Source organism: Falco biarmicus, chromosome 5 (assembly GCF_023638135.1).
Source record: "Falco biarmicus isolate bFalBia1 chromosome 5, bFalBia1.pri, whole genome shotgun sequence".
Lineage (NCBI taxonomy): Eukaryota > Metazoa > Chordata > Aves > Falconiformes > Falconidae > Falco > Falco biarmicus.
This window is the reverse complement of record NC_079292.1, coordinates 11,762,608-11,785,280: the sequence shown is the minus strand read 5'-3', so window position 1 is coordinate 11,785,280 and position 22,673 is coordinate 11,762,608. Positions and strand designations below refer to the sequence as shown.

At 43.1% G+C, this 22,673-nt stretch overlaps 1 protein-coding gene across 6 annotated transcripts in view; it reads right to left on the bottom strand.

Moving 5' to 3' along the window:
- Positions 1–21,319, bottom strand: part of LOC130149632 (ankyrin repeat domain-containing protein 26-like) — a 59,304-nt gene extending 37,985 nt beyond the window's left edge. For 3 of the 6 annotated variants that reach the window (XM_056339473.1, XM_056339477.1, XM_056339478.1), the window contains exons 1-17: positions 20,690–21,319; positions 16,619–16,733; positions 16,215–16,388; positions 16,001–16,107; positions 15,363–15,500; positions 14,449–14,588; positions 10,923–10,973; positions 8,610–8,643; positions 8,458–8,530; positions 7,193–7,253; positions 5,880–6,850; positions 5,034–5,181; positions 3,355–3,416; positions 2,120–2,222; positions 446–474; positions 273–339; positions 145–189 (exon numbers count right to left, since the gene is read on the bottom strand). In XM_056339473.1, coding sequence (XP_056195448.1) covers positions 145–189; positions 273–339; positions 446–474; positions 2,120–2,222; positions 3,355–3,416; positions 5,034–5,181; positions 5,880–6,850; positions 7,193–7,253; positions 8,458–8,530; positions 8,610–8,643; positions 10,923–10,973; positions 14,449–14,588; positions 15,363–15,500; positions 16,001–16,107; positions 16,215–16,388; positions 16,619–16,733; positions 20,690–20,895 — 2,524 coding nt within the window. In that variant the 5' untranslated portion in view covers positions 20,896–21,319. The remainder of the gene's footprint in view (positions 1–144; positions 190–272; positions 340–445; positions 475–2,119; positions 2,223–3,354; positions 3,417–5,033; positions 5,182–5,879; positions 6,851–7,192; positions 7,254–8,457; positions 8,531–8,609; positions 8,644–10,922; positions 10,974–14,448; positions 14,589–15,362; positions 15,501–16,000; positions 16,108–16,214; positions 16,389–16,618; positions 16,734–20,689) is intronic. The other 3 variants (XM_056339474.1, XM_056339475.1, XM_056339476.1) reach the window with 3 other exon arrangements.
- Positions 21,320–22,673: the final 1,354 nt, after the last annotated feature.

The window sequence follows — 22,673 nt, the reverse complement described above, 5'->3', positions numbered from 1 at the left end:
CAAATACATACACAGAGGTATATTTCAGCAGACCTTCTGCTCCCAGGATGCCTTGCTAGAGCCACTCATTTAACATTAGAAACAAAATTGCAAGTACAACGTGTCTGTCCATAAACGAACACTACAAAGAGATTGTTATGATACCTTCAACATCTTCTGCATCTCCTAAACCAAATTCCTCCAACAGATCTGCAAAACAAATCAGATGCTTTATTAAATACTCCTATCTAGAAAATTATGCTAAACCCAGAACCACATGAAGTGAACATTACCTGACTTCTGCTGCTTTTTTTTAGGAGAGGTTTCATTCATTTCCAAAACAGATTCAGAGGTCTTCAGCTATGAAAGACAATACAATGACAAAAAAAAAAAATCAAACTTAAAGTAACTACATAATATTTAATGAGCAGAACAAGTAGTCAGTCTGACATGAACAAATACTTACCTGGGAATTATTGGGTGTCTCCAAAAAGCCTGGAGGTGAAAAATGTTTTAGAAAGTGTTATTTTATTTAATTTATACAATTTTTACTCCATCCAACATCAGTAGTTTCTACAACTAAGTATTAGTTGCAAGCATTATTTCATCGAGACTACGATACTGAACATTCAATTTACCTCATCATACAACATTTGTATCAGTATACAAGAAATGGACAATGCATGCTTCCCATCATGCACCTTGGATTTAAGAAATAATAATCACAGAACTAGTACAATCCATAGGAAGCAATAAGGACTTGCTTGTTAACAAAACAAGATCAAAATACTTATTTTGAGGAGCTGAATCCTGCTTTCTACAAAGATTATTTCAAAAGCCAAAGCTGGCTTGCTGTAATGAATGCTCATAAAATAACACTATGAATTATATAAAATAACAGCACTATGACCGTGATGTTGAGGGGTATTTTCCTTTCCATGGATGGGACAGAGAAAACAGGCGTGCAGACATAGAAACCTCATACACATCATACAATGAGGAAGAATCAAAACTAGTTCTTATCAGGTTGTTCTGGTTTAGATTGCAAGGAAAGAAAAAAACCAAATTACAATTGCTTGTAACCTGCATTTATAACACAGTTCCAAATAGTTATTTTTTTTTAAAGGCTTTTGTCCAACATTAAGTAACTTACAAACCCACACAATCTACTGGCCCACCTATATTTCTCAAGTCCTCTGCTTTAGTCATCTTACAGTTTGAGTCCTCTCATGAAAGAAGCGTATGAAATGTTGTTAAGAATGGCTCCACAGCAAAATTTTTGTATTTAAAAAAATTGTTAAAAACCTAACAGCATTTGATTTCAGTAAACTTGGTGGTCTAGCAGTATGGAAACACCTTAGAAAGATTATCATAATCACCTTCTATCCCCTTTTTACACTGATTCTGGATTTGTATGAATCTACTAGAATCTAGTGGATTCACACAAAGCAGACTTTCATGACAACTACTCAACAAGTAAATTTACAAGCTCCCAGGAGCTTTTAAAGTTTTGCTTCCAGCTTACTAAACTAAAATTGGATTAGCTTCTTCAGCTATTCTATTGTACTTAAGCTACAAGCAGGACTGACCATTTAGTAAGAAAGAAATCCTTCAGGTAAGAGTTCTACCCCAATAGCAAAACTTCCCTGCCATTCTATGCTCCAGATGCTCAAGAGACAGTGTCACAAACTACAGGCAGAAACCCTTCACAGCAAAACCTGAACTTTTAGTCACATTTTAGCTCCTAGGCAAAGCATAACAGAAAGGTATAAAAAAGATTAAGATAGGGGGGAAAATGCTTTAGCCAGATCATAGCTCTCTCCTGCTACATTATCATCCAGGAATGTTTAGATGTTCAGACAGCCCTAAACCACATACACTTTCATCGCTATGCCACAAGAACCTGAATCCAAAAAAACAGAAACACATCCAAAGAACACACATAATGCAAACAAGATATCTTCCTTTACAAACTTGCCAGCAAGCACTGTGATAGCTGGTGTTAATTAACAAATACTAAGCACTTCATTGCTATAGTGCACACCCACACCATACCAGCATTCCTAAGGCAGACATTGATAAAAGCTCATGTTAGCCTATACGTGTTTACAGACAAACATTTAGTCCACCAGGAAGTTACCAGTCTTGTGGTCCCCTGAAACCATCTGTGAGCGTGCTCCGTGTCTGTCTGCAGCTGGAAGCAACACACCAGGTGATACTATTTCCGGACTTTCAGAATCCGTCTGTATAACATAAAACACATGCGTGAGAATCAGTACAAATTTTCAACTCATTTCTATGTAAAAAGTTCCTGCTAAGCCAACTTGCACAGCATGGAATCACAGAAGCCTTTGATAAGCCCCTTGGAAAGGGCACATCAAGACACAGTGGAAAATCACAGCAGACTTGTGTGTTTTCAGATCTTAGGCAAAAACCTCACAACTCATCTAAACTATTCTGTCATGTTGACAAACTGCACAGCCACAAAAGAGAATTAACATGGTAACTCAAGATGTGGGTTGTGAACGAGTAACTGCAGGTCTGTGGTGATCCAACTTTCGTACTGAACTGGTACCTGATACTCAAATTTGTGCTGGTGTTCCCCAGGCACATATCCTGCAGTGCTGAGTGAACACATGGCTATTCCCAATCGCAAAGGTTGAATCAAGACTGTTGGGGTTGAACAAAGACTAGCAAGACAAAGCTTACAGAAACTAAGGCTACCTAAAAAAACCCAGTAATATTTTAGCCTTGTATTTTTAAGAAGGGGATGGGGAAGAGTTCCTTCTTCCTCACAAGAAAAGTCAGAGGGGGTAAGCTACAGACTCTGCTTGTTTTCTTCTAACCCGTTACCATAGATAGAAAGAACTAAAGGGGCAAACACAGCCAGACCGTGTGGTATCTCTGTTGAACATTACTTTCAAAAAGGGCCAAAAAGGTAGAAAGGATCTTTACAGAAGTAGCTAATCATCTAGGCTGTAGACCCTAAGGGCAACCACTGAACAGGTCAGCAGGACAAAGTTGTGTGGTGAAAAAGCAACAATCCCACCAGCCCCCGTGGGAAGCTCAGAGTATTTTAAGCAGCAAGAAACTTCACGGCCTCAATACTATACTAGAAACCAAACTCAAAAGGCCAGTTGCTATGAGACCCAAATCATTAGACAGACCTAACTTCATCCCAGGCCTACTGAACAGCTAGTATACAGCACAAGTATTTCAAGGGCCCCCAGCTACAAACATACAGCAGAACCAGGAAAAGAGGACGTAAGCCTCATCAATGGCAGGGCCCAAGCTCCGAGTGCTTCTGGATCTTACTCCCCACCCCCGCCAGTGGGTGTCTTCACAGTCCTTCACAAAGTCCTTCACAGGAAATACCTCAGAATCCCAGGGAGATTCAGCATCTTCCTCTTCCTCTGCTCCAACTGCTGTCAGGGCACCTACAAATGCAGTAAGAAAGAAGTGAGGCACTGAGTGTTTATATTTCACTCTGCTTTTCCCCATCAGTCAGTCCCTGCATCCAAAAGATGCACAGTGGTTCTGTTGCTGAGGACAAACTAAGAAGTGAGTGCTATTCAAGGGTTTCTTCACACCCAGAAACATCATGGTGTTTCCTTTAGATTGCCACCTCTCTTGCCTCCTTTCCAGCAGAAGACGGCTATGCACAACAGCTGGCACAGCTACAAGCTACACCGAACACGTGTTTGGGTCACACCTAGGAAGGGGCTCCAGCACGCCGCAGTCCGGTGCTATACAGAGTTTAGGTCACCTGCTCTCTGGCCTACAGCTCCAGAAATTGCCACTGACTACCACTATCCACTGTACAACAAGTACCGTAGAAACATCATCCAACATATCTTCACACTCAAATCACCAAGAAACAATGCTCCTTTTGTAGCACTACCAGCAAAGATCTTCCTTGACTAACAGTTGTTATCTTGCACCTTCCCAGAAGGCAGACACCTAAGCGTTGCCATTTAAAAAGAGCAGAGGCTCACAGCCCAAAAACTCACCCCAAACACACAAAAAAATTGTTTCTATCTCAGGGGGCTAACATCCAAATCTCTTCTCTACTAGACAAATGTAAGGCTCAGTCTCAGTAGGTTCCTGGCCAGAATAAACTATCTTCATTTCTGTTTTAAGCTAGTCCATTAGGTAAAAAATGATTCAGGATTCACTCTTGTGGAGACATGCACACAAAAAAGGGGAAAGGAGCTAGAGACCAGTGAGGGCACCCATCCTAGCAGAGGGCAACTACTGGTTCCAACCTCAGCTATGACTACTTACACTGTGCCAAATGCATGCTTATGGTAAAATGCAGAGACAGAAGAGCGTGTATAGGCACAACATCTGGAATACAGCAAGTTTTGCCAGGGCCCATGTAGCATTTAACCAGCTCCGGTAACATGCTCCGGTACCATCTACCATACCTGCTCCGGTAACATCTACCATGCCACACTACTCTCTAGAGACAGACAATGGAAACTGTGCCTTCTACTCCTGCTCCAAGACCTGAGGTGAGTACCAAAGTGCTCAGCCCTGACTGACGTGGCAATGCTTTCAAGCCCACATAAGTGTGGCACTGGAGAGACTTTCTCCATTTTAAAACTGGACAAGGTGAGGCACTGGACCAGAACAGCTTTCTCTCAGACTGACTCAAATCTTTCCCAGGCTTCAGCCAAGAGCAATCACAACTTTTCAGTCTGACAGTATGGGCCAGAAAGGGGAATGCTACTCTCACACCCAAGACACTCTAGTCCTTCCCTTTTTATTCTGTGCATTTTGTTCTAATTGCTTCAGGGAGAACACAGCAACAAAACCAAGAATGACACTTGCTCCATATAGCATTGTTTGGAATCGAAGGCCACAATTTCTTCTTCAAGAACAAATGAAAAGGAACAAAAGCTACTTTCCTTCTCTGCCAGTGCCCACTAGGGTTCACAGGCAAGGGAAAAACTAACTGTTCCAGAAGTCAATCACCATTTTGGTTCATTTACTGTGCATTAATGTTTATAGGAAAGAAGTGGGATCAGTATTTACTAACTCATTTCTCTCACCAGTGTTGTCTTTTGAAGCACTGTGGACTTGACGGCTATCATTACGAACAGAATTTTTCACACCCTCAACAACTGCAGTTTGTAGCTCTTTACCAGTGTCTTCCTTTTCCTGCTCTTCCTCCTCTTCTTCCCATTTAGGTGATTTTTCCTAAAAGAGATTAACCAAACAGCTGGAAATAGCAGAAACAAGCATCTTCTCAGCCACCGATTGACAATTTTAAAAACACTTTTCTTGTGCAAGACAAAAGGGAAACTTTGTTGAGCTTTCTTTCACAAGGCCTTCAGTTTTTCCATGGGAATCTACGAGTAGACAGCAATGACTCATGTCCTAAGTCTTAACCCTGGTTCTGCAAAGCTCCTGAGAAGCAATTCCTCATGCCAGCCTAACTCTAGCTTTCATTTAAGTTACATCATTCTGGAACGCACTCCTTTTCCTCTACTTTGCTCCAAGGAAAATCACTAGCTTCCTGCCCTCAATCTTACTCAAACTTTTTGTTTCCTCACTTTCAGCCATCACACCATGAATTTTACTAAATGGTAATAAATCCTGACAGATAAAACCTGTTCATACAACTGAGAAAAACCAAAATGATTTCAGAAAAATTATACTGCCTATTCTTTCTCCTGCAAAACCAATAAAAAAAAAAATGAAAACACTGCCTGATATTATTCTTATATCTAAGAAACTGCTTTGCTTAGGAGTAAGGCATTTTCTAATATAAAAAAAGGATGATCAAAAGATGGATATATGTGAAGTAGTACCAGAAATCCAGTTTGCCATTTGGTTCTTACCATTATTATCCTTAGAAAATACCTTTGTGATTGAATCGTCCTTATACAACTTACCTTGGTGCTTGAGTGAAATGCTGCTCTTAAATTTTCTTCATGCCTATTCAAGCCTAAGTTTTCACTTTCTTGTTTCAGGGCTTCACAGACTTTATTATCTACTTCATATTGCTCTTCTTCTGTATCTTCATCATCCACATGTTCAAGAACAACAGAGTCTGGTCTTTGACTTTCAAGCCTTGGGTTTTTTCTTGCTGACCAAGAACTATTATCACTTTCGAAGCCATTACTGAAGCTTGACTTTTTCTCCTTAAGACCACAGCTATCTGAGAGAAGCTGAGGTGTCTCTTTTTTCCAGTCTGTCATCTCAGAGCCTGCAAAATGGGAGTCATCATTTCTGTTCAACTTCTCCTGAATTATGCTTTTCTTGTTCCAACTTTCTTGTTTATCTTGCAAATTATTTAGATTTTGAAAGACAGTTGGCTTTGGTACTGACTTGCAAGATACTTCATTATTCATTATCTTTGGAGACACGGCAGTTACATTTTCTTGCAACCTTTCATAAGACCCAGCTATAAAAGACACAGGAGTATCAACAGATTTCTCCACGTTTTCATCAAGTTCTTGACTTATTTCACCATCATCACAGACAACTCCAGCTCCAGTGTCCAATTTCTGATTAACTTCCCCTTTAGGTTCTCTCTTCTCCCTCTGTTTCTCTTCCGGTATGTCATTAAACTGAGTTTCTTCATCTTCCAGATCTTCCTCCTCCTTTTCATCTTGAGTAAGATTTTCTTCCTCCTCCTCTTCTTCTTCCTCCTCATAATCTTCATTGTCATATACATTGTCATTTTCATCCTCCTCCTCCTCCTCCTCCAATTCTTCTTCCTCCAGGTTGCTTGCATCTGAGACATCTTGATTCAACAGTTCTCCACAATCTCCTTTGTTCCGGTTTGCATCTGACAAGGTTCTTTGTTTGAGGCTTTTCTTTGGTGACCTAGGGATTTCAGTTCTAGAACCATCACCATCATCTTAAAGCACAAGAAAAGGAAAAATGCATGTGAACAAAAGGAGTTATGTGAATAGCAACAGGCACGTTACCAGATTAATGGAGTAATCTGGGAATGTCTGGAAAAGGAACCATGTAAAGGATGGGCAGGATGGAGGAAGGACTTGGCCAGGGACAAAGGCTTAAGAGGGGATTAATATCTTCATTTTAACAATATGACTTATCTTTTCTGAAATGACTAAGTGCTGTGTTTTAAAAATGCTACTTTTCTCAGTCACTACAGGAAAAAAAATTGTTTAAAAAACACTTAGCAAATCTACTTTTATATATTAGTATACCATGCAATCTTTTCCAAATAGCTTACTGTTTTTCCTGAACTGCTGGGAAGCATTCATTAACAGTGCCAAGTTTGGCTTCTGCAGCTTCTGTAAATAAAGAAGCCAAAAAATAATTTGGTTGAGTTTTTTGTTTTGTTTTTTTAGAACACTAACGATGACAACAACAAATCCTTTGTTCACATCAAATCTTGAACAGTAAATGTAATCAGGCTGTCCTTTTCGTATGCAATTCAGTGAGCACTTCACCCCCAAAATACTGCGCAGGCACCCTTCTGCAAATTGTTTCCAAAACTATGTTTACATGCATAACAGTTCTAAGAATCTGTTTTTAATATTTGTAATATCTCAGTAAAATTCAGTTATATTTAAGATCGCAGCTTCTGGATGCTTACTTGCAAGCGTGCACAAGGAAAGTAACTGTTAAGAACCCTAGACTTAATGCATTAATTAGTCCCTGCAAGCACACTTAACAAAATATCCTTAAATTTCAAAATCATGCCAAAAAAATGCATCATTTTTATTTAAATCAGTGCAAGAAAATGAAATTATGTTAAAACTAAACATGCTTGCATCTCCAGTATTACAGAGCAGGTTGAATACCACACTGGTTCTTCATCACTGCAGAATCCCAGAGCAACAGAAGAGATGCTCCAGACATCACTGCAGAAGTTGATAATTCTTCAGAACATTAGCAAAAAAAGTAGGCATGAGAGCTTGTAGCTGACAAAAATAATACTACCCAAGCATTCAAAAAAGAGGGAAAACATGCAGTGTGAGATTACATGCAAGTACAGAATGCCATCTCAATAGAAGAAAAAAAGATGACACATTTGAGTAACTCATCCACTGAGCACTCTTAAGTAACCTGATGAGGAGGAAAGGAGAACTAGGTGATGAAGGATTTCAGTAGATCTTCATTAAAAAATGCCCTTTATCAGTCAGGATTCTATCACGAAATTTACAGGAAACATTAACAGTGTTTGGGGAAGAACAGAATAGGTTATAACAGTAACTTACAAACTTAAAATCTGACTCAAATGAACAAGAACAAATAAAACTGTGGTGGTTTATCTCGTCACCTATTGCTCTTTTGCCTCAAACCACAAATCTACTGCATGCTCTGCCATAGCTACAGATCTTTTAGGAAAAACTCACAGCAGAAGAAAGGCTGGCAAGTCAGAGACTGCTTCTAAGGAGAAAACAATATTGGCTGGAACCACAGTTTCTTTCAATCCCTCATTGCCTTCAAAACACTTACTTTTACAGGACATCTACTGTAAATACACCATACCTTGGGAGTAAAACCGAGTTCTTCTTCCTCAGAAGTATTCCAACTGACATCACTCCCCTCCTTCTCCGAGCTTCTTAAAAGGTAAAGCAAAATGAGTACTGTCTCTCTGAAATCATTCCTCAGGTAAGTGTTGGGTATGTTTAAAGTCTTACCTGATTGAGTCTCCTTGCGACAAGTCATCTATTGCTGTCAAACATTAATTGACATGATGAAATTAGATTTGGCATGCTAAAAATTAACCAGCGCATACAAACATTTAACATGGACAACTCTACATGTCATAACAGAATGAAACTCTGGGGAGTCAACTTAACATAAGACAGCATGAATGAATGCATTTCCAAACAACTGCTTTTTCAAGTCACACTGAATTATAAAAAGAAAACAAAAAAGACTAGAGTTATATCTCCTTTGAACTTTACAACTTAAAAGTTTAAGAACTATCTCTAAACTAAAAAAAACCCAGCACAGCATGAATATGCTACGTTAACAGAATACTGGTGCTTTAGCATGACAGTAAATAAATGAACTGTTGAAGTACTCATACTGCACACATGAGTATACATTATTTACAGAGATGTTACCATTTTATTTACTATCCCAGCTGCTGCTCTACCCAGTTACAGATTATTCTGAAAAGGGGAGAAATATCAAAAAGCATAACCAAGATCTAAAGCTTATCCTCGAGTAGAAGAATCACCAGCAGTTCTCTACACTGCACCAAAAAAGGTATTCAAAAGGCAAAACAGGCGAAACCAGGGCATTCTATACTACACTCCAAGCTGTCATCAGTGTTATGAAGGCAACTTGCACATAGGATCACAGGATAAATCAGGTCACAAGGGATATCAGGAAGTCTCTCAGCCAACCGCCTCCTCAAAGCGGACTCAGCTCCAAGGTCAGATAAAGCTGCTTAGGGCTTTATCCAGTCTGATCTTGAACAACTCCAAGGAGGGAGACTGCACAACCTCTCTGTTTTACTGTTCTTACCATGGCCAAGCTTCCCACATTCCATTAGAAATTCTCTTGTTTTATGCCTCTTGTATCTTTGCTTCCTTGTCACACACCACTGGGAAGCGCCTGTCTTTGTCTTCTCCTTATACATACTGGAAGCTGCTGCTGGGTCCCCTTCAAAGTCATCTCTTCTCTAGACTGAACAAGCCCAGTTCCTTCAGCCTCTCCCCAAAAAGCAAGGAGTCCTGCCCCTGACAAAGTGTGATGGCCCTCCACTGAACTTGCTCACTGATGAAAGACAAATCTCTCTTGCACTGGGGGCTCAAAATTATACCCAGGGAGCTGGACACAAACCAGTGAGTGCCACGTAGCGGTGTACAATCACTCTCCTCAGCCTCTTGGCTATGCTGCTCTTCATACAGCCCAGGACACGGTTAACCTTCTCAGTTGGCAGGGCACCCTGCTGGCTCATTCTCAGCTCACTTTCTGCCAAGACCCTCTGGGGAATACCCAGCAAAGTAGCTCTCCAGCCAGGCAGTTCCAGCATGTGCTGTAGCAAGTGGTTGCTCCTTTCCATGTGCAGGAATTGGCATTTGCCCTTGTTGAATTCTGTAAGACAGGCCTGACAGTCCATTTACCCAGCTTGTCAAGATCCCTCCGAATGGTAGTGTGGCCCAGAAGCATATATTGCAAACTCAACGACTGTGCACTCCAGCACACCACTGATGTACTAAAGAAATCTGAACTCTAGGAATCCTGCCTGAAGAGTGTTAAAACTTCTCAATTATCAACAACTAAGACGAAATAAAGGGCCTCTTCAATTCCCAGGACAGAAAGGAAAAAAACAAATGTAACCTCCACATCCTATCTATTTCAGTATTCCTCAATTCCTCGATAACTAGTTCTTGTTAACTATCATCACAAAATGAAGTTGCTTATAAACAGGAGATTGGTGACCTTCCATAAAGTTGGATGATAACAGCCAAACCGAGCTCTTGGACAAAATCATTAAAAGGAAAAGAAAACAAAGGGCATACCATGTTGAGTAAGTTATCTGAACTTTTGCTTTCGATGTATAGTAACTTCAAGCAATGATCAAAACCAGTTCCCATTGTGCTTTAGAAAGCAAGAGAGAAAGTTCATGAGCTAGTTTTCAGACAGACCTTGATGCCCTGCTGTAGAAATGGGATCTAGAAAAGCAGTCTCTGGGGATCACTTGTTTCCACTTTAACTGAAGTCCATTTTCATTTTGGAGTAACAGAAGAGCATGTTTTTTTTAAAAAAATTTTTTACTATCAACAATGACACAAAGCAAACACTCAATTCAGTAATAAAGGACCCATGCAAAACATGCAAACAAATAAAAAGCGCCCAGAGCCTGCTCTCAGACCTAATTTATAAAACCAAAACCATCAGAATAGAGACCTCCAAGATAATAAACATCATAGGTGTGTTAGTATTTGTACATCACACAACATGTTTCATATTTGAAATGCTACTGTATAGAATACCTTTCTTTGTTTTTCCTGTTCTTGATGTCTGGTTAGGAGATTGTTGCATTCCTATATCCATTTAGGGAAAGGCATGTCAAGGACAGACCAAACAATGACATCAGAATAAATGTGAATTCCCAGAAATTTGGAAAACATAAGGAGTACATTAACACAGCTATAGCAAAGGGGGAATGTACTGTGGCCATCAGCCTACTCTACAGTTACAAGTGCTAGAAGCAACACCTATCACAATCTACAGAACTCTACTCTTACGGGACAGTGCCAAACAGTGTAACTTAATGTACTTGCTCCATGTAAAATACCTATATTCCAATGTTTTGAAATACTGAAACAGATTACTGGAAATTTAATGTACTGCCAACTTTATATGTCTCTCAACTTGACTAGTCCTTGTCTAGCACCGAAAGCAAATGCAATTCCTTCGTATTTGTAGAGTGCTTTATACATACAGCATACAGCACACTTAAAATCCCTCCGTCTAAGCATCCCCAAAATCCGTAGGTGCCAACAAACTTCAGAGATACACTAGCCACTTGTGTCAGATGGTACCCGATGCAAACATATGCCCCTCCTACCTCAGTTCGAAGGTAAAAGCCCTGCATATATTGATTTGACCTGCTGAGCTGTTCACATACAAATGCTACGCCACCAGCCAGAACGCAGGTATGACAAGCAGTCAGAATGAATACCCTGTTCCCCCCAGGGCTATAGGGCAGGCCACAAGTGGACCAAAACAGCTGCGTTGACTGGTGTGAGCGTCATGCACGTGTGTTTGTGTGCGTACGCATGTCTGTGTGTTGTGGAAGAGAAGCTTGAGAATATAAATCACCATCCACCTGCTCTACCCATACTACTTAGTATAATTTTATATCAATGAATGGTGTGGTTCTGTTATTGCAGCTATCCGACACCAAATTTCGTTGTGACAAGGCCATAACATTTGCCTCAGAGCAGCAGGGAGTCCTGCTTATATTGATGTTACCACAAATACATGGAATGGATGTGGCAAGAGGACTCCTATCAAAACCACACACTTAAGAGTTAAAAAAAGGACCTCAAGATTGTTTCTCATTCCTTCTCCATTTCTTGGTCTTCTTAAAAGGTGATACAGGATAATGTTTCCTGACCTCAGGAGATATAAATCACACTGAAGCACTCATTTCTATTCCAAGAGCTCTATGATGAAAACCCAATGGTTTCTGTAGGGACTCGGGGAAACACGGAAGGAACAATACACTAATATGCAGTGCAGCAGCTAAAAAAAGCTGCCACTGCAGACATACTAGAAATCCGAACCCCTGCCTTTAGAAAAATTGCATAATTACTTTTTGCCAAAGAAATTCCAACTTCAAATCTGAAAAGTCTGTCATCCAATACGCCAGAGCTGGAAGCCATTCATTTGGAGGTTTTTGCAAGTCTGTCTGTAATTAACAAAAAGGTTCATGTTCTGACAAAAAGTAAACACCCAAATAAGCGTGACCCAACTTCTTAAATATACCGACTTGCTCACTAGAGGAGAGTATTTTGAAGAATGTTAAACAAGTGCAAAAGTAGTAAAAGGAATAAGGACTACATTGAAGATGCCAGAAAAACTGGAATGAAGAGTAAGATTAAAACAAAGAATTCAAAGTGGGTATTCCTCTGTTGTCTCAAGATCAATCTAGCTTCCCCTCTAACGGGGGCTTCAAAGCTTTTACTGCAGCCTGAAGGGACTCATGATGCAGGACCTGTGCTTTGTGGGTGCAAGCAAGAGACTGCAGAATCAATGCCAGTAAGTGTTCCCTGCATGCTACTAATCTCTCTCACTCAACAGGCCAGAGTCATTTTTTAAGAGACTGTGCACAAGGAGAAAAAGATTTGTACTACTCAAGAAAACAAGCCCTACTATAAACAGTTTGAGAACACAGCATATTCTTTCTCCTCCCAAGTCCTTAACCCACATAACATTCTGTTCACACTTACTATGCCTCTTCAAGTGAGGACTTCCCATAATATTGTGGGCTTATATTAGTACTGTTATCATTTTCAAGGAACTGAGCAAATTATTTGGTACAAGAACCCATATTTCTCTGAGGGTATATTAATTTTGGAATCACACAACAGTACTATTCTTCAAGCCACATCTTCTAAAATAACCCAGGCCTGTCAGCCATTACAGTGTGGTACACAGCAATTATCTACGTGCACAGGAGGCAGCAACAGAGTGCTGTTTAGGTAAAAGCAACGTTTTGTTGATTAAACTACCTATTTCCAAAAATAAAATAAAATAAAATATAAAAACCTCCACATCTTCCTTCAATCTATCAAGAAGCTTTACACATCTCTGACTAGATCAAAATAACTATTCCTAAGTCAAAGGAACAAAGTTTGGCTCTAAATTAAATTCCCCTATCTGGTAAAAGTCAATTAGGAAAAATATCCCATGTTTTGCTCATATTTCATGACATATCTAAAAAAGGAGTAATAAACTGTGTTTGAACACTGTCTGCTGCCCATTTGCCACAAAGTTCTGATGTAACACTCTTAAAAAAACCAGAAAGAATAAAACTTCCCACTGTAGGGCCTGAGATGTAAAGTACAAGACAGTTCGATCTATATTCAAGTATTAGTTTTCTAAGATACCTCCAGGGCTATATGAGCTCATAAGCATAGATTGGATCTTAAAAACTATGGAGTTAGTTTTTTAAATTTAAAATTAGCTCACTGAAGGAGTTAATTTTTTGATAACAAGGCAATTTAATTGCTTTTCTGGATCACAAGGTAATGTGGATTTTTTAAAGTTTACTTTATAAAATTACTGGAAGTGGAAAAAGTGTTACTTTTACTGTAAATCAAACTATGTCCAAGAAGATACAGTACACGCAGAAGCTGCATTATTATTTCTAACAAAGTTACTTTTCCAAGACAATTTTTCCTAAGTATGTCTCTGCAGTACCTACACGGAAACAGTCATAACTGATGCTGAGAAATAAGACAACTCACTCAAAGCAGCTTAGTGCAGGTGAAACTATTAATATTAAAACAACAACACGCAAACTCAGTGGAAATCAACAAGACATGTATGGTCCTGCTAACTCATCTGCTGCTTCCCAACTACAGGAAGATGAAAACTACGCAGCATGAACCTACTGCTTTTGCAATTTGTTTTCACAATCTGAATGGCCATCTATAGGTAAAAGTACGCACCCCAAAACCAAAAACAAAACCACCCTCACCTAGTTCCTTCCCTGTCCCCCTTCTCTCTCTGTATGAAAACCTATACAGATGGGCAATCTGACAGGCAGAACGCAACAACCCTATAAGCGAGCACGTAGCACACAAATTGCAGCTGCCTTCACACCTGACAAGAAGCACCTCCAGCTAGCAACAAGTCAGCATATTCACAAAGCTTCTTGCGCTACTCCATCTGATGCCTCCACTAAAGTCGATGGGGAACACAGTGAGCACTGACAATACAAACCCCCTAAAGAAAAAGGCCATAATGATTTTTCCTCATGAGCTCCTCCATGATTAAAGATCCTACCTCCTCTGTCCACAGCAGGTGCACCCAATGTAAAGCCAGCAGCTCTGGCTCGGTGAGGAGTTCCAAGTCCTGGGATGCCTTGTGCATCACCTTCTCCTATATTTTCCCAGTCCGCGTATTCCGCCAGTTGTTTACTAAGACTATATAGGGAAAAGAGAGGAAACATATCTGGTAAAAACAACCACATACTTGCATATACTGTTTAACAAAATAGTTAACAGCCACTTATCCATCCCACATATATTCATAGCCATGAATTCATATACTTGTATGCATTCAACAAGGATAATACACACAGAACTTACTGCACGACTATTACATACTTCAATATTCATACAGTCATGTTCACTCTATAGATGCATATCCATACCTATGAAGCTATTAGCTCCAGCTTGGCACAGTATTTTCAGCCCAGCTTTTAAGCACACACAACCACAACCCTTAGAGAAGGGATACCCACAGGTACAAAGCTATCCCATAAGAGGGGTGAAACTGCTTAAGGTTTTAACAAAAGGGCTATCGGTTAGATCTCTGAAACAAAAGGCTGGTAGTTCCTGGTCGTAGTAGTGGAAGTCAGTAAGGACAACGGTGCTGGCCTGAGGATTGACATGCATTTTAGTTTGCGAACGTTCTACCTCTGGATAACTGTAGGATACAGACATGTTTTAGAGTTTATATTGGGCAGGTGCAAGTTTAGCAACAAAACTTGAAATCTAACAGACAATTCTGGGTGGAAATTTTCCTCAACTTCCAGATTAATACTAGACACAGGGAACGATACATATCAGAAGATGTCACTGAGCACAGCTTCAGGACAGGTCTCAACATACCATTAACTGGTGCTGTTACCAAAAACGTTCAAAAGCCACACTGACAACTGACAACTTATTCTAATGATAAAGTTAAAAACTTACCTAGAATATCCATGAATAACAGCATAATCCTCAGCTGTCCATCCGTTAGTGTCTTTATGGGAAACATCAGCACCGTATCGAAGAAGAACTTTTATTAAATTAAGCACTCCACCAGAAGCAGCAGTCATAAGTGGGGTTCTGAAACATCAAAAATATGATATGAAATCGATCATTTGACACAGACACTGTAATTATTTTTGTTCCTATTTGCTCTCAAAAACTACTGTCCTCATTACTGAATGAGCAAAAAAAAAAATGTTTTCATTACATATTAAGAGCAACCATAACATGCAAGAGGGAGTCAAAACAATTAAAGGTTCAATCTTCAGACAAAGCTTCCACATAGACAACACTTACAAATTATGCCACTATGCAGGAGACGTTTTTTCAAATTGAGGCAGTGCTGCTGAACTAATAGCATTTTTCCTGTCAGAAGGGCCACCACAGACAATGCCTTCTTGTAATCCTCAACGAGGAAAGCACTCACTGAGGTATGACAACAGCCAAGCGCAGACATGCTTTCACAAGTTATACAGAAATAGCTGCTATGTGGCTCCTTGTTTTTTTTTCAGAGCTCATCCTCATGCCTCTCAACAATCCAACCTAAAGAATACTAAAGAGACCCACAAACCGCTAACCTTTCACAGTGATCTCGAGCATGCACATCAGCTCCTTTCTGAAGAAGAAACTCTGCTATATCTTCATGATGCTCAGAGATAGCAAGAATAAGTGGAGTGTATCCCTCCTGAAAGGACAGATAAATAAATTTAAAAATCAAAGTAAAAAAACCCTACAAGAGAAATATTAATGCAACTTTCTGAACAAACTTTCTTAACAAATACAAAAATTTACCTTATTCTGAGCATCAATATTGGCATTATACTCAAGTAAGAGCCCCGCTACAGTTGTGTTCGGACACCGGACAGCAAGGTGAAGGGCAGTGTTGCCGTCAGCATCTGCCAGATGTGGGTTGGCACCGTGCTCTAGCAGAATAGCTACACATTCTTCTTGATGGCACTGTACTGCCTGGGAAGAGCACAAAAGGAAGAACTTCCAGCAGTCTGTTGCAATTACCCCAGCTTCCCAATGCTGGAAAATAAGAGCACCTTCAAAGCTTAGCTAACATATGCCTATTCCATGTGGATGACAACATGCATGCTTCTACACAGAGCTGTGTAAAGAATCCTCCCAGCCACCTCCCGTTTAATGCACAGTTGACAAGTCCCACTTACAAGAGTATAACATATTCCACATACCTTCATCAGTGGTGATCTGTTATCACCGTCAGTAAGATTTAACTTACAATTGTTTTCCACTAGATATGTAACAACATTCACATGGCCATTCGCAGAAGCGAGATGCAGAGGCGTCCTAAAAATTAAACATATTAAATTAGCACAAACAGACAACTAGAGAGATAATTTCAGGCTGTGATAAATTGATATGCCCACAAGTTTCACTTTGCAAAAAGCAAGCTTAAGAATTGATTTCTCATTCTGTTACCAGTAACAGCAGTTGCTCACCAAACACCCAAGACTGGCTAGCAAAACCCCTCCACAGCATCTGCTTAGTGAGGTGCCATTTCCTTCACTGTACAACTTAATCTGCACAGATCCCTGTGCTCAGGCGTTTGTCACTGCCTCCAGCAGGACTACACCTGTGGCACAGCAAAAGAGACCAAAGCTTGGGAATCTGAGAACTATGGCAAGTAACCCTCTAAGTTCTTCTATGATTATTCATGTGCCAGAAGTGTATCAGAGATGTAGATGGGCTTTATATAAAGAGTATTAGCGTTTCTCTGCACTTTGAGAATTTCTGCTTTTCCTCTAGCTTGCTTCCTACTGCAGCAAAACCAAGAACTCACTTGCACCAAAGTGCCTGCGATAACATGTAGCAAACCAGACAACAGAACACTGTAATCCTGAGCACAGGAAAGTAATATTTGATCTTTCCAATATGTATAACTATGATAGTCATAATAAGCCTACTACAGAGGAATTCCTCTCCAGGGAGGAAATACTGTGTTTCCATAATACATGACCAGCATAAGAAAATGAAACTCTTCAAGTTAAAACCCTGCCAGAAAGAAAAGGACTCCTTCAAACCACAGAACATCTTAGGTCTGATGTCAATTAACCAGCCTACTTACACTGAAAGAAATTGCCCAGAAAGTCCTTGCATGTGTTTCCCCCTAAGTCACAGGCACAAATCAGCACAAGCTTCGCTCTGTGCAAAGGCAAAGCACCTGCTGCTCTGCAGGACACCTGTCCCAACAGAGCAAGAGACAAGCTAGAAAACAGCTGGAACCTTCCTCCCTTGAAGGTGATGCAATAAAAATCCCACAGTTGCTCATGAACTGAGGGGAACACCAGCACTAGTTCTGAACCACATCACTGTAGGTAGGTCCTTCTCTCTATTTAGGAAAGCTCAACCAACCTTGCAATTGTTTTGGTACCTTGCTGAGACAGGAGCACAACAGCTCCCTGGCTAAGTGGGAACGGAAAGGGAGAGGTACACAAATGCAGCGGCAGGTGATGTAGAAACACAGCAATTTGTAATGCAGATACTTGTTACAGGGCAGTTGACAAGCCTCCTCCACTGCAACAAAGAAGAGGATGAGAGAAACACAGAAAACTTCAAAGAACTTGTAATGTCTTGCTACAGACAGGGAACAGACTGGAGCATTAACAGAAGAGTACCTCCAGAGCAACTACCACCACTTTTTCAGAAATTCCCATGTAAATATGCAGGATCCTTCCTCTCTGAAGAAATGACTGACTGAGATTATCTGAAAGCTAACCAGGACTGGTTGTGAAGGAGTCCGCAATCTGCTACTACCAACCACTAGGACACATGACAAATGTGAAGTAGTCACTATCAGCACTGCAAACAGAAAAGCCTTCAGAAAACTTGTGGACTTGTTGCTGTCCTCCTCAACCCAGACTCTCAGTTTGTCAACAGGAGATGGCTCTGCTTGGAGCGAGGCCTGCTGTGCTCCACAGAAGATCCACTTCAGGGAACAGGCTGGCAGAGAACACCAGTGTTCAGGGTTGCCTGTCCCTGCAAGAGGCCTCCAGTAACACCAAAGTTCTTCTGCCACCCAGCCCTGGGGACACTGCCCAGATCCTGTTCCTCCTGCTGCTGCTGCAATGCTACACTGATCACCTATTGAGTAGAGGAGAAGTGCTGATGCCTGAGCAGCCACGAAACAACCCCGCCGGGAAACAGCAGGTTGGCAGTACGCACTTTGAATGGCCCTTGGGCCGACAACCCAGCAGCTACAAGCCAAGCAATGAAAAGCTCTAGAGTTCAGTCTGACAGGCAGCTGACAGGGTAAATCTCTCTTAGTGATTAGCTTTGACCCAGGATCCATGACTAGCTGGCATTGTGCCTACAGTGCTTCCAGCTCTGCGCTGACTTTTCCCCATCTCTGTCAGCGAGGCTGAAGGTTTTGCTAGACCACCTCTGAAAGCTGCCTGCTCCTAACTGATGCTGTTTCAAGCACATTTTTTGGGAGGTCTTATGGGCTACAGGACCCACTTTATGGAGGGAACCTGTATGTGTGATATTTGCCATGTCCCTGGTGCAGGATTTTGCTTTTGGAAATCCTGAGGAGCAGAACTGAGATATTCATATGAACAATACACACATTTTTGCCATTACTTCGCTATTTCCCATTCTTCATGTCTATTTCCAATGATATTAACTCTTCTTCCAACACCATGAAGCCCTGAAACTCAACTGCATCTGGTGGTCACTCAAAACACATCACACCCACAGCACTAAGAGGGCACAGGTGGCCTTGAAACCCTCATGGCTGGGTATAGTGTGCAGTGGCTGCAGCAAGCAGGCAGACTCTGTCCGCTGAATCACTCTCAGATAAGCTTTTCAGCAGCTTTTCAGCACTGGGCATTATCATGCCGAAACCATCACAATGCTCATCATGTGTATGCTGACTTTTCTTTTTTTTCTTCTTTTTTTTATAGTTTATTACTTTATTTGCCCTGTTATAACACTGATAATAGCCTGGCACACAGATGGAAACCCTTCCAGAGGAAATAAAGCTTTCTAGACGAGGTGAACTTAAAATGCAAAAACTAGCTACATTTCATACCAGGCTCTGCTAAGAGCTGATGACGACTGAATCAGCCACAGTGAATGGGAAGGTAGTAAGAAGAAAAGAGACAAACATTCAGAACTATTTCTGTAAATGCCATCGGGCACCTTGCCTCTGGCAGCTGATGTATGCACAAAACTGTGCTCAAGCCACCTCAAACTGCGTGCCCCACCTCCAGCTGCATAAACTAAGATTGGCTGGCAACTGCTCAGGCACACAGCCCACGTGCTGACTGCCTGCACTCTTCATTGCTTTTCCTACAAATCCTGATAGTTTTAGGTGTTTTCAGGGCAATAAGCTAGCTGGCTAGCAAAAGTCCAGTCTTCAGAAAAGACAGCCTAGGATGCTGAAGTACTCTGATAAAACCAGCATCTCCTTTGAATATCATGGATGTTTTGACTCAGCCTTTTCAGAAAAGGCATTAACGGCTTAACACATACAAGACCCAAAAACTTCAGCTGATTTCCTCATGCTTATGATGGATCATGAGGAGCTATGCTGCAGCCCAAGGCTTCTCCTTAAGATGCAACTGCCAAGTACTTGTTGTGCTTCACTCAGAAACACACCTCATAACACCTGGCAGAAGCAGCAGCTTCTTCTGCATGGCACTGCCCCGATCTTCCAATCCAAGGCACTAATTAGCTGTACCAAGGCCACAGCGCAAACAGCAAAGTAACTGCCACCTAAAATCAGACTGTTGCTTTGGCTGCAACATCACAGTCACAAAAGGCACATCTGGCAACTGTCCACGCAGCACCAATACACAGCACATTTACTCTGTGCTATAACCCTTTCCTAAATGCGGTGCTTACCGCTATTTAAGTTACTCCCAGCTGAGGCTGTGCAGCTTTCTCAGCTCAACCACTCACCCCGCACGCTGAGGCCTCAGAGGGGTATACAATTGCACTCTGCCTTTAAAACGTGCCTGGAGGATGGCCGTGAGGCTCCTTCTGCAACCCGCCTTGGCCAGGCTGCTGCCGGCCCCCTGCCGCTCCTGCGCCCCCAGGCAAGGCGACACCCTCGGGAATGAGGGCACGGAGGGGGCCGGGGCAAGACGGGGATGCTCGGCCGAAAAGGGCTCCAGGCAGCACAGACCTGGTTCCCCGCCCAGGCTGAGGCTCCCCGCAGCGATGCTGCCGTTCCCTCCCAGCGCCGTTGAGCTGCCGGCGGCTGCAGCTGCGGCCCGCCCCAGCACCGCTGTCCCGCTCACCGCTCCGCCTTGTCCCGCTCGTCGATGCTGTATTTCTTCAGTCCCTGCCGCACCTGACCCAGGTCGCCACTGGCGGCCGCACGGTGCAGCTTGCTCAGGTCCTTCAGCCGAAGCTCGTAGGCACCGGTGGGGAGGGGCTCGGCAGCGCTGCTGGACGCTGCCGGCTGCCCCTTCTTCTTCTTCCCGAACCCGAAAAACCTCTTCATCCCGCGGCAGGGGCGCGGGCACGGTCCCGCCTCAAGGAAGCGACGGCGGGAGGCAGCCGGTGGGCCGCGTCAGGGGATCGGGGCCCCGGGCTGGGACGGGGAATCGGGGCCCCGGGCTGGGACGGGGGATCGGGGGCCCCGGGCTGGGACGGGGGATCGGGGGCCCCGGGCTGGGACGGGGGATCGGGGGCCCCGGGCTGGGACGGGGGATCGGGGGCCCCGGGCTGGGACGGGGGATCGGGGGCCCCGGGCTGGGACGGGGGATCGGGGGCCCCGGGCTGGGACGGGGGATCGGGGGCCCAGACAGCGGCTCGGTACAGCTGTCTACGGAGCGAACCGTCAGGGGGGCGGGAACCTGCGGGCAGGAGCTGCTCCCAGCGCCGGCAGCTGCAGACAGCGCCTCCCTCACCACAGCGAAGCCCGCGCAGGCGCGGTCAGACACGATGGGAAGGTAAAGGCCGGCCCGCCGCGCCGGGAGGGCCTGTGGCTCTGCGCATGCGCAGCCTCTGGCGGTCCGTGGGCGTTAGCGGGGCGGTTAAATGCCAAACGGTCACTTCCGGGGCTGGCCGTGCCGGTTGCTGCCGCGTGCGTCGCAACGCGAGTGACGTCACTTTCTGCCCCGCGGGCGCCAGGGAGGGATGGCGGTTGTGGGGCGGGAGGCACCTGGACGCGGCGCTGCCGAGCGCGGGGGGGGGCGGCGGCGGGAAGCCGGGCGGGTGGCGGGGCCGCAGCTCCCCCCGCAGAGCACTCGGGCCGCTGCTGGGAAGCCCGTGGGGGTGCCGGCGTACCGGGCAGCAGCTGCCCCCCGGCGGGGCCTGGTTGCTTTCAAAAGCAACTGGGAAAGTGCTTGTCGTTCAGGGCAAGGAAACCTCAAGGAGTTACGGGCACAACAATTCTCCGATGCGGTTCCTCTCCTGCTTTATTGAGCAGTACTGCTCGTGTGCCATCGTTAGGCCTGGGCAAATGGATGCCAAGGGAACAAACTGCAAGGGTTAATATAACGGGAGGTGGGCTGGAGGGGGACTGCAGGCATCAGCTAGTTACCTGCCTTACCATGACAGGATCAGAAAGTTATTTTCCATTAAACACGGCTGAGCTGGCACTGCCATGAAAGAACAAACACACCCCCTGAGCGTACAGAAATGTGGTACAGAAATCAAAAGACAGGTTGTGCCTTTGGTATAGAGAAGTTGGGACTCCTTCTCTGTATTGTACTGCTACGGTGATGCTGCTAGGTAGTTCAGGGTGGTGAAACCTTACTATAAGATACCATATGGTTTTGGGGTGATGTCACAGTCCGGTATACTCTACATTGTCTGACTCATGGAATGCCTTGCCAGAACACTTCTTCCTAACATTCGAAACTGCTTCTTGCCTGTGAGTTTGTGAAAAATGGAGAGATGGCAAAGAAAACCTAGGTCAGGAAGAGGGACACACTTCGCTGTGATAAGCAGTGAAAATACTGATTGCAACAGGACAGGAATCTAGTACCACTTTTTAGGGAGGAGATTCAGCCCTTTGAAATACCTTCTTTTCCTTCATCGCTAATAATGGTGCAGCTACTAAAACCTTCATTTTCCATTTCGGAATGAGTCCTCACAGTTTTATCAAGCCTGTTTGCCTTCTGGCAGTGTTCTCGCCGACCAAAGTGGCTGATGTACAGTCACCTTTCTTAGTTGATGCTCAGTGTATTAGCAGTGTTCTGTTATTTCAGACGTGATCTCTCGAAGTAAGAGCTATAATAATAATAATCTTAAAAAGACAGAAAAAAGACTTGC